Source organism: Aotus nancymaae, unplaced genomic scaffold (assembly GCF_030222135.1).
Source record: "Aotus nancymaae isolate 86718 unplaced genomic scaffold, 86718_ANA_hifiasm-v0.15.2.pri h1tg000014l, whole genome shotgun sequence".
NCBI classification, from domain to species: Eukaryota; Metazoa; Chordata; class Mammalia; order Primates; family Aotidae; genus Aotus; species Aotus nancymaae.
In genome coordinates this window covers 56,633,477-56,646,289 of record NW_026988425.1, presented here as the reverse complement: position 1 = coordinate 56,646,289, position 12,813 = coordinate 56,633,477, and the positions used below count along the sequence as shown (strand labels likewise).

General features: G+C 35.9%; 1 protein-coding gene across 1 annotated transcript in view; it reads right to left on the bottom strand.

Annotated features, from left to right (window-relative positions):
- Positions 1-12,813, bottom strand: part of IPO11 (importin 11) — a 227,782-nt gene that overhangs the window by 136,702 nt on the left and 78,267 nt on the right. The window contains exons 14-16 of the mRNA XM_012462294.2: positions 11,610-11,657; positions 10,770-10,875; positions 7,199-7,325 (exon numbers count right to left, since the gene is read on the bottom strand). Of these exons, the coding sequence (XP_012317717.2) occupies positions 7,199-7,325; positions 10,770-10,875; positions 11,610-11,657 (281 nt within the window). The remainder of the gene's footprint in view (positions 1-7,198; positions 7,326-10,769; positions 10,876-11,609; positions 11,658-12,813) is intronic.

Genomic DNA, 12,813 nt, shown 5'->3' with positions numbered 1-12,813 from the left:
CAACAAGAAAAGAAAACTTCAGGCCAATATCCATGATGAATATAGATGCAAAAATCTTTAATAAAATCCTGGTAAACTGATTGCAACAGCACATCAAAAAGCTTATCCATCACGATCAAGTAGGCTTCATCCCGGGATGCAAGGCTGGTTCAACATACACAAGCTCATAAACGTAATTCACCATAAACAGAACCAAAGACAAAAACCACAATTATCTCAACAGATGCAGAGAAGCCCTTTGACAAAATTCAACAGCCCTTTATGCTAAAAACCCTCAATAAACTAGGTATTGATGGAACATATCTCAAAATAATAAAAGCTATTTACGACAAACCAACAGCCAATATCATACTGAATGGGCAAAAACTGGAAGCATTCCCTTTGAAATCTGGCACTAGACAAGGATGCCCTCTCTCACCACTCCTATTCAATATAGTATTGGAAGTTCTAGCCAGAGCAATCAGGCAAGAAAAAGAAATAAAGGGTATTCAATTAGGAAAGGAGAAATTCTGATTGTCTCTATTTGCAGATGACATGATTATATATTTAAAAGGCCCCATTGTCTCAGCCCAAAATCTCCTGAAACTCCTAAGCAACTTCAGCAAAGTCTCAGGATACAAAATCAATGTGCAAAAATCACAAGCATTCCTACGCACCAATTAACAGACTTAAAGAGAGCCAAATCAAGAACAAACTGCCATTCACAATTGCTACAAAGAGAATAAAACACCTAGGAATACAACTAAAAAAGAATGTAAAGGTCCTTTTCAAGGAAAACTACAAACCACTGCTCAACGAAACAAGAGAGGACACAAACAGATGGAGAAACATTCCATGTTCATGGTTAGGAAAAATCAATATCGTGAAAATGGCCATACTGCCTAAAGTAATTTACAGATTCAACCTATCCCCATCAAGCTACCAATGGCCTCCTTCACAGAACTGGAAAAAACCAGCTTAAACTTCATATGGAACCAAAAGAGAGCCCGTATAGCCAAGACAATTCTAAGCAAAAAGAACAAAGCTGGAGGCATCATGCTACCTGATTTCAAACTCTACTACAAGGCTACAGTAATCAAAACAGCATGGTACTGGTACCAAAACAGAGATATAGACCAATGGAACAGAATAGAGGCCTCGGAGGCAACACCACACATCTACAACCATCTGATCTTTGACAAACCTGACAAAAACAAGCAATGAGGAAATGATTCCCTGTTTAATAAATGGTGTTGGGAAAACTGGCTAGCCATGTGCAGAAAGCAGAAACTGGACCCCTTCCTCACACCTTATGCAAAAATTAACTCCAGATGGATTAACGACTTAAACATAAGACCTAACACCATAAAAACCCTAGAAGAAAATCTAGGCAAAACCATTCAGGATATAGGCATAGGCAAGGACTTCATGACTAAAACACCAAAAGCATTGGTAACAAAAACCGAAACAGACAAATGGTACCTAATCAAACTCCACAGTTTCTGCACAGCAAAAGAAATAGTCATTAGAATGAATCGGAAACCAACAGAATGGCAAAAAATTTTTGCAATCTACCCATATGACAGAGGGCTAATATCCAGAATCTACAAAGAACTAAAACAGATTTACAAGAAAAAAACAAACAAGCCCATTCAAAAGTGGGCAAAGGATATGAACAGACACTTTACAAAAGAAGACATTGATGAGGCGAACAAACATATGTAAAAATGCTCATCATCACTGGGCATTAGAGAAACGCAAATCAAAACTACATTGAGATACCATTTCACACCAGTTAGAATGGTAATCATTAAAAAATCTGGAGACAACAGATGCTGGAGAAGATGTGGACAAACAGGAACACTTTTACACTGTTGGTGGGAGTGCAAATTAGTTCAACCATTGTGGAAGACAGTGTGGCGATTCCTCAAGGACCTAGAAATAGAAATTCCATTTGACCCAGCAATCCCATCACTGGGTATATATCCAAAGGATTATAAATCATTCTATTATAAGGACACATGCACACAAATGTTCACTTTGGCACTGTTTTCAATAGCAAAGACTTGGAACCAACCCAAATGCCCATCAATGATAGACTGGACAGGGAAAATGTGGCACATATACACCATGGAATACTATGCGGCCATAAAAAACGATGAGTTCGTGTCCTTTGTAGGGACATGGATGAAGCTGGAAACCATCATTCTCAGCAAACTGACACAAGAACAGAAAATCAAACACCACATGTTCTCACTCACAGGTGGGTGTTGAACAATGAGAACACACGGACACAGGGAGGGGAATATCACAAACTGGGGTCTGTCGGGGGGGAAAAAGGGAGGGACAGCATAGGGCAGGGAGTTGGGGAGGGATAACATGGGGAGAAATGCCAGATATAGGTGATGGGGAGGAAGACAGCAAACCACACTGCCATGTGTGTACCTATGCAACAATCTTACATGTTCCTCACATGTACCCCAAAACCTAAAATGCAATAAAAATAAATAATAAATAAAATAATAAATTTAAAATTAAAGTAAAAAAAGTTACAGTAAGCTGTGGTTAATTTATTGTTAAGAAAGAATATTTTCCAATATATTTAGTGTAGCCTAAGTGTACAATGTTTATGAAGTCTACAGTGGTATACATTAATGTTCTAGGTTTTCACATTCACTCATCTTTCATTCACTGCCTCACCCAGAGCAACTGCCAAGTCTGCAAGCTCTATTCAAGTTAAGCGCCCTATAGAGGTGTAACATTTTTATCTTTTATACTACGTTCTTACTGTACCTTTTCTATGTTTAGACAAATACTTACCATTGTGTTACAACTGCCTAATGTATTTAGTACAGTAACATGCTATACTGGTTTTACCCACAGCCTAGATTGCATAAAAGCAATTGGATTGCATAAAAACACATTAAATGATGTCCGCACAATGAGGAAATCACCTAACAATGCATTTCTCAGAATATATCCTTGTCTTGAAATAGCACCTGACCATATGTCTATGCTGGTGGTCAACGTGCCCATGAAGATGGCCATTTCTTTGCTTCACAAACAACCACACCACACCCTCAAACTACAGGCTTTCTGATTATATCACAGTTTATATCTTACACAGGCTTTCACAAAAGTGAAAGATTATACTAATGCTAATTTTCTAGTAATTTACTGCTTGTTTTACTGAGGTTTGAATAATCTAACTAAAACTTTCTAAAAATTTCTTTTTTTTTTTCTTTTGAGATGGAGTCTTGCTCTGTTGCCCAGGATGGAGTGTGACAGTGTGATCTTGGCTCACTGCAACCTCCACCTGCCAGGTTTGAGGAATTCTGCTGCCCCAGCCTCCCAAGTAGCTGGCACTACAGGTGCCTGCCACCATGCCCAGCTAATTTTGGTATCTCTAGCAGAGATGGGGTTTCCCCATGTTGGTCAGGCTCAGGTGATCCACCCACTTTGACCTCCCAAAGTGCTGGGATTACAGGCTTGAGCCACTGTGCCCAGCCAAAACCTTCTAAAAACTTATTTTGAATTTCTGAAATAAAGATATAATTGGTTCAGAAACCCTACAACCTAAAGCCCAGTTAAGTATTCTGCTTAAAGAATCATCTGTAGTCCTGGGAAAAGAAGGTTCCTCTGACCTAAAATTTAGTAATTCAAATAACGTTCTAAAACCTAAAACTTGTCATAACCACTGTATCTACTAACTAATATGTTACAAAGGGGAAAGGAAGGGAGAATGTAAAATATGTTTTTAGAAGGTATTTTGTTCTGTTGTATAGAATCCAGGTCAGTAGTTCTCAAATTATGGCACAAGGAACTACAAGGAACTACTGATGGGCTTCAAAGGAGTAGTCTGTTAACAATAAGTGTAAAGAGGTGGTCAATTAACAGTAAGAACAAACACTGGATCATACACAAAAAAACATGGCTAATGAAAACTGTATTTCATCTTCCATCAACTACGAAAAATCTGTGGGTACTGATTTCCTATCAGGTATGAAGGCTTTCTATAAAGCTGTTTAAAAAAAACAAACACAATATTCAAGTAGAGATACACAAGTAGATCAATGAAATGAAACAAAATCCAGAAACAGATCAACATGCAAACATGGGATATGACAGAGAGAGACTTATGGACCACTAAAAAAAACTATACATTATTCAATGAATCATAGTGTTGCTATACTTATTTTTTTAAAAAGATGGAATCTTATTTCACATCACTCAAAATTAAATTCAAGAGAGAATAAAGAACCAAGAGTGAAGAAAAAGGATTTCTTACAGGCTCAGTGGCTAATGCCTGTAATCCCAACATTTTGGGAGGCCAAGGTGAAAAGACAGCTTGAGCCCAGACTTCTTGAGCAACCTAGGCAACACAGTGAGACCTCCTCTCTACAAAAAAAAATAAAAAATTAGCCAGCCATGGTGGTACACACCCGCAGTCCCAGCTACTTGAGAGGCTGAGGTGGTATGATTGCTTGAGCTCTGGGGAGTTGAGGCTGCAGTGAGCTGTGATCTCACCACCACAATCTAGCCTGGGCAACAGAGCAAGACCTTGTCTCAAGGAAAAAAAAAAAAAAAAGTAATCAATAAAGCTATTAAAATTTAAAACCTCTTCTTAATGAAGACAATAGAATGACACCAGAAAGAGAGGAATCTGATTGCATTTGTAATATTTTATTTCTTAAATAAAATATTTGAAATATATGTGGAAAAATACTACAAATGAAAATATGGGTAACTGAGTGATAAGCACACAAGTGCTTATTATATTAGTTGCTGAATTTTTTATTGACAAAAATCTTGCCTATGGGGTAGCCCCACCCTTTCTATGGAACAGCCAAAAAAAGAAAAAAAATTAATAGCTACTTCTACCCTGTCATGGCCAGTCTCCCTCTAACAACAAAAGAATAGCCATGGACAACTGTAGTAGATCAGTACCAAATGTACCCCAGAATGCAGATTCTGAAAGCCAGAAAGGAATTGAATTCATCAGGATCTACATGCTTGTGACACAGCAGAAGCAGGGCAGCAACTGGAAGAACCAACTTCTCCAGTTAATAGGACTTCAGAAATTTTATAACATCGGAGGCTACTGGGTAGAGAACGTCTCTACCTTTGATAGCTGTGTGACTATACAAAATTATTGTCTGATCTAGGGAAATAAAATACAAATAGAGTGACATATTTTTTGTTTTTTTTGTAATATTGTTGATTTTTCCTAAGAGTAACAATTTGACTTAATCATGTGACACACATGTATACACATACCTACACAATGTGTTTTGTGTATATGTTTATATATATAAAAATGCATGTTTGCATACATGTCTCTATATGGTTGTACACTATTGTATATATATATATGCATGCATAAAGTATCTCCCCACATTACATTAGCTAGCATTTCTCAAAGGTTCAAAATTGAAGCAAAGGAGTTCAAGACCAGCCTGAGCAACACGGTAAAACCCCGTCTCTACTAAAATACAAAAAATTAGCTGGGCATGGTGGCGTGCACCTGTAGTCCCAGTTACTTGGGAGGCTGAGGCAGGAGAATTGCTTAAACCCAGGAGGCAGAGGTTACAGTGAACCAAGATTGCACCACTGCACTCCAGCCTGGGCGACAGAATAAGACTCTGTCACTCAAAAAAAAAAAAAAAAAAGAAAAAAGAAAAAAAAAATTAGCCATGCGTGGTGGTGCATGACTGTAGTCCCAGATACCTGGGAGGCTGAGGTGGGAGGATCAGCTGAGCCCAGGACATAGTGGCTACAGTGAGCCATGATCGTACCACTGCACTGCAACCTGGGCAACAGAGAGAGACTCAGTCTTCCCACCAAAAAAAAAGAGAAAAGAATAAAGAAACACCCAAGCAATTTCTCTATTTCCCAAAGAAAATTTAACTGAAATTTAACCCTTTTGTAACACAGTCATACATCATTTAATATCTTCTCTCTTACAGAAGAGCAAATAATATTTCCAACTAGGAAAGAAAAATTTAAATCTTATAGTTTTATTGTAAAGCTATTACAAAAGAAAATTAACTTCAGCAAATAGAAATTTTAGAAATAGCTTGTTATATTAATACATTTCTAATATAAACCCAATAAAATACAAGTCTCTCTTGTAACTTCCCATGCTCATACTATTTAATAATTACAGAATAGTACTTAAATTCCTAAATTATTTACACAAAGCAGATAATACTTAGGTAGAAAACCCAAAGATCAGTTCTATTTGCTTTTGGAATGTATTGTGTTTCTGTAACAAATTTACCTAATTATATTTTTCTTTAGTGAACATTACATGTAGTTTTCTTTAGGACAGCATATGTGAAAAAGAGAAGTACAGTTCAAGCCTTTGCTAAAAGGCAAAAACCAGGCAGGTTCAAACAAAAAATAAGATTGGTGGGGGGGTAAGGGGAGGAAGACTGAGAAATGATTTAAAAAGATCTTAGCACAACTCGGGGGAGAATTTAAAAAATCACTTAATTTTATCTAAAACAAACTGAAAATCAGGAAAAGACAACAAACACGTATATATTAAGTCACTAATATATTCACTCAGGCATATAGTAAAGCACCAGCAGGAAAAAAGAAAGAAAACTATTCTTTACAATTTAAACTTCTTAAAATCACAGACCTGTAAAATTGCTACTACTGTTTCAGTAATTTTATAATAAAGCAGCAAACCTACTGCTCTGAAGGGGGAAAAAGCAACAAAGAGCTTACTATCAAGTTTTCTGTAACACAAAATCAAGAATATTATGTGAATACCGTAAGAAAGAAAAATTCCTTAAAAGAATCCAGTAATTCCAAAGGCTTAAAAAAATTTTCACAAATGAGGGACAAAGAATCAACAGAAAAGATGAAATAAATTATGATGCTATCTCAATGCCAAAGTCTATCCTGAATTTTACAAATAATATGTAAGCTACAAAGGGATTTTTTTTAACTGCCTTTATTTTTCTTACTAAGAAATTATATATTATTTTAGAATAGCAGAGCTTTAATTTTTTTTCAATGACTAGTAAAGGGAAGGTCAAACGATAATCAAAAGATTTTCTACCCTCAAATCAAACTGCTCAACAAGAAATAACTAGTACAGTGAAAGGCCATACGCATTCTAAAGAAAGGCATAAACTGTTGTGAACTTAATCATTAGCACTGGTGAAACTTTAAAAACTAACTCTTTTAAGGCATTTAAAAAACATACCACTAAATCTTGATCTTGAAGCAAGTTACAGATTGCTTCATAAAGCATGGGTCTTAAGTCAGACTTGAATTTCACAGAAATCCACTGACCGATGAGCCAAATCACCCTGCGTCGCAATGGCTTATACCTAAATAGAAAAAAACATGAAATTAAAATGTTAAATATTTTAAGAGGTCTATTTTATTTAGTATAATTTATCAGTTAAATCTAAAATGTAGTAAGAATGCAATCTGCATTTTTAATATATACGGTTAAAAGTGGGCATGCTGGCTCACGCTTGTAATCCTAGCACTTTGAAAGAAGCCAAGGAGGGCAAATCACTTGAGGCCAGGAGTTCAAGACCAGCCTGGGCAACTTGGTGAAACCTTATCTCTACTAAAAATATAAAAATTAGCTGGGCGTGGTGGCATGTGCCTGTGGTCCCATCTTCTCAGAAGGCTGAGGCACGAGAATCCCTTGAAACTCAGGAGACAGACTGCAATAAGCCAAAACTGTGCCATTGCACTCCAGGCTAGGTGACAAATCAAGACGCTGTCAAAAAAAAAGGTTAAAGGCTACTTCTAAATGTACCACGGTACAAAATATTAACAATGTCCTGATCTAAATAAATTTTTAATATTAAAATTTTTAGTACTTAAAAATTCCTAGGCATATATGTTATAATAATCCTGATTCTTTTATCTTAAAGAATCACAATGTAGATACATTCATAAAAACCAAATCCATTTGTTTTTAGCTCAAGTAACTAAAAACAGTGGTAATTCCCCAAACTCTAAAACTGGAAAAGTCCCAAGAAGTAAAAGAATCTCCTATATTTAATTTTCTATTCTAATTTTGTTAATATTATGAAGATTATTTTAAGAACAATGTAAGAAACTTCTAGGCTTATATAAAACATTCATATAAATTTTTTTATTTTAACTAAATTTTCTAAGAGGTACACAGTAACAGAATGTGACTCAGATTACCAAAATAACATATTAACATTTGCAAAACACTTACAATAACATGTATATACATTTCTTTCTCTGATTATCTTTGCTAAAGGAAATGAAAGTTTAGGTAAGGAGAAAAATCATGAAGTTCAAAACATTTGTGTCCAAGAATTTCACTCATGAAGTATCTTCTTGATATTATGTAAATTTTTGTGGCAAGATGATAAATTATTTCTGGGTATAAATGGAACAAGCTAATGAAACACTATTTTTTTTTTTCTTTCAAAAAACTACGATTTTAAAAGATGATCAAGCACATAGGAAAAAAAATTGCTCATTAAAGTTGCAGAAATTGGGCCAGGCTTAAACTTGTAATCCCAGCATTTGGGAGGCTGAGGCAGGTAGATCGCTTGAGCTCAGGAGTTTGAGACCAGCCTGTCCAAAATGGTGAAACCCTGTCTCTATCAAAAATACAAAAAAATAGCCGGGCATGGTGGCACACACCTGTGGTACTAGCTACTCAGGAGGCAGAGGTGGGAGGATCACTTGAGCCCAGGAAGCAGAGGCTGCAGTGAGCCAACATCATGCCACTGTACTCCAGCCTGGGTGACAAAGTGAGACCCCGTCTCAAAAATTAAATGAAATAAAATAACTAAATAAAGTTACAAAAAAAGTATGTAAGTATTCCCTGCCCCCAAGAAGTTTATAACATACCTAAAGGAATTAAAAAACACAAGGACTTTGGAAAAGGAAGAGAAGAGAAAAGCAGAGACAGATGGAATCTGAGCAGGTCTTTGAGGTAAACAGTATTAGAGCCGAAAAGTAAAAAAATGTCGTCATTTCAAGGGATAGGAACTGTTTGAACCAAGTAACACAGGCAGAAGTAACAACTTGTGTAAAGTAAAAGCACCAAAGAACCATCAATTTTGGGACTAAGGCCATATTAGACTCTGTTCCAGATAAAGAGAATGAAGCACAGATATGTCCAAACAGAGGTAAAATCATAGATCACTTTGCTATTCAATGTATACACTGCCTGATCCGTCCCAGGCCTAAGTCAAAACCTAATCTTTAACAAGATTACCAGGTGGTTCATATGTGTATCAAAGTTTGAGAAACACTGGTCTACATCAGCTTTGTCCATTAGAAATATAATGCAGGCCACATATGTTATTTTAATTTTTTAGTACCCACATTATAAAATAAGAGAAATGAGTAAAATCTTAATATTTTTATATATCCTAATACATCCAAAATATTATCATTTCAACACGTAATCAAAAAATATTTTACATGGCTTTAATTTTTAAATTTAAATTAATTAAATTTGCAAAGTCGTTTCCTCAGTTGCACTAGGCACATTTCAAATGCTCAATAGCCACCCATAGGGAGCTTCTGTACTAGACAATGAAGGTCTTACACTAAATAGCCTCTAGGGTTTAAGGACAGCTAAACTGCACATTTGTCTCCCCAATGAATGCTTTCTCTCCATCAAAGGCTCACTTGCTCCCTGAGACTGAGTCAGAGTCTGTTTTATTCACCACTGCTATATAGGACATGGCAAATTCCAAAAGTTAAAAATACATATTAACTAAATAAATGATTGAATAACTGAAGAGATAAACAGCTACTTACTGCCAAGAATTACTATTAGAACATCCCCAGCTCTACAAATTCTGTGGCTCTAAATGTGACCTTCTATTCGTTCATTAGTTTAGTCAACAAATATTAACTATCTATGACTATATGCTAAGCATTCTGATAGGCCCCAGGTAGAATGAAGTGAATCAGCAGACGTGTACCCTTCAAACTAAGAAGAAAGCCTCTTAGAATTCTTTTAGATTCTCCAATTTTAAACTAAGAAATAATTTTAAAAACTATGAAAGAGCTTTTTCCATTTTATGTATTCAATACCTAAAATTTAAATAAATAGGCAGGTGCTTAAATATACATAAAACAAAGGAACTGGGCTGGCTGGGCATGGTGGCATGTGCCTATAAACCCAGCTACTCAGGAGGCTGAGGCACAAGAATCGCTTGAACCCAGGAGGTAGAGGTTGCAGTGAGCTGAGATGGCACCACTGCACTCCAGAATGAGACTGTTTAAAAAAAAAAAAGAATTGGGCAAATGTGCTAGTAAATGTACTAAATTCATTCATTTCGTAACTCATGTTACTAAATGTAATATGAATCTGTACTATATAATTAGGTACCTCCATTAGAACTTATAGTGTATTCAAATATTTTTGCCATGGTGTCTCTACATCCTACTCAACTGCCTCTCCCAAAGACTTGCAGTATGCATTATGTGATCCCAAGACAGTCATCTTTCAGATATTACTTTGATTAGGCTACTTCTGACACTAGACATACCCCCTGCTAAGAATTGTCTTTTTCTTAGGCATAGTTTCCTTCTTGAACTCAGAGACCTCCATCCTCCCTCATCTTTGCATAAAGTCCTCCTTTTCTCCTGTCAAATACTTGCTAGATGTCAAAATTCGTATTCTTTTCCACACAAGACATTACCTAACTCATACGATCGTATTTTTTAAATTGTAAGTCACTTTAACGCCTTTCTGTCTTCATTAACGAAGAAGGTAAAATAAGTGTAGAATAAATACAAAATTTTATACTTGCCTATTGTGAATGACTTGTAATTCTGGAAGAAGCTGGTTTTTAAACCACTGATCAAAATCAACACTGTCAAACAGCTCATAAGCAGCTAATCCAACAGCATTATACACTGAGAAGAAAATTTAAGAAAAAAATTAAAAGGTTTCAGATATCAGATCTGCAAATGAGTGGATGAAACATATGTTAACAGAAACATACAATATATTAATCAGGGAAGTTGTTTAAGTAGACATTTTAGAAACACTAATTATCTTACTTCATGTTTTTCCTAAATATTCCTTACTACTTTCAAGTAGAAAATACAATTCATTCTAAAATATTTAAGTCTAACTATAAAAATTATAAAATAATGACTGCTTCTAAATGGATGTAATATTTTATGATCTGGACCCTACTTAACTCTCTCCAGCCTCAACCCAACCCTTAACCTAAAGTTCCAGTTAAACCAAAATAGTCACAATTCAAATTCTAACTGTGCTTCCTCCTCTTTCCTTCAAGTCTTTGTACCCACTGCTCCATCTCTGTGGAATGCACCACCCTCTTTCCACTAGCACCTCCTTGCACATATAACTCCTACTTATCCTTGTGTTCTCCCATTACACTTCTTTAGAAATCTTTCCTTAGACACACCAAACTACCTGATGATCACCACCTACTTTAGCATTAACCATCCTGTACAGAATTATTACAATGCATTATCTATTTACTTGGTCATCTCCCCAACCAGATTGTTTCTGTATTTTAGCTACTCTTATATCTCAATGCCCTCAGCACAAAATCTACCACAAAACAGACTCTCCATCTATTAAATAAATGTTTCTAAATCACTTAAGTTTAACATACCAGCATCTTTGATTAACAGTGCATTCATATCTTCCACATTTGTGGGTCCTAAAAAAAAAGGTATCAATAAAAGCAAATAAAAAGTTTTTAAAAAAATTTTATATTTAAACACAATGTGTTACTTCCCAATTCAATTAAGTACAACACATTTCATGGTATCAAACATGGACACAGGTACAAAGGGAAAGTCTAAGTTTTATGATTATCATTAGAGAACACAGGATTAAAAACCATTATTGAATATTTGAAAAATGTTATGACAAGCAATATTCTAGAAAATATGCACCACAAAATGCTAACGTGCTTTTTTTTTTTTTTTTTTTTTTTTTACTTTTTTTGAGACAAGGTCTTGCTTTGTCACTCAGGCTGGAGTATAGTGGAGTGATCTCAGCTCACTGCAGCCTCAACCTCCTGGGCTCAGATGATCCTCCCTCCCACCTCAGCCTCCTGAATAGCTGGGTCTACAGGTGGTCACCACTGGACCCAGCTAATTTTCCTAATTTTTGTAGAGACAGATTTTTGCCACGTTGCCCACGCTGGTCTGGGACTCCTGGGGAGCCACCATGCCTGGCTAACACTCACTCCTGACAACATGCTCTTCTCTAGGATACACCACCACACGTGGCATTTTTACAAGGCTTTCATTTCCTCATATCCCTATTGGTAAAAATCTCAGGTTCTGTCCTTGAGATCCTCTTTTTTTCTCCCAAGGCTCCTTATATGTATGCACTCCAAAAGTATATCTCTATCTCCTACCATTTCTAATGAGGTAACTGTTTCCTTGTCATTAAGGCTCAAAAGGTTAGGATTATCTTTGATTGCTTTTTCTTGCCTAGTACATTCAGTCAGTTGCCAAAAGTCAATCAAGTAATAATAGTTACTGAATATGCCCAGCACTGGGAATAAAGTGAACAAAAGAGACGTGACCAATGCCCCTAGGACTTACAGTCTAGCAGAAAAGACAGAAATCATAAGTCAATGTTAGTTAGCAGGCAGATAATTACTTGTGTACAAAGTGTAATGATCAAGTGTCAAAAATTTACATCATCATTCTCTCTCAAATCCATCATCAATTCTTTCCATTCCCATTGATACCATTCTAAGACAGGCTAACACTTATTATTTAAACTTTTTCTCACTATTTCTCACAACATGCTACCGATAGACTTTCTGCAAGCAATATGATTGCTGTTTTGCTTATGCT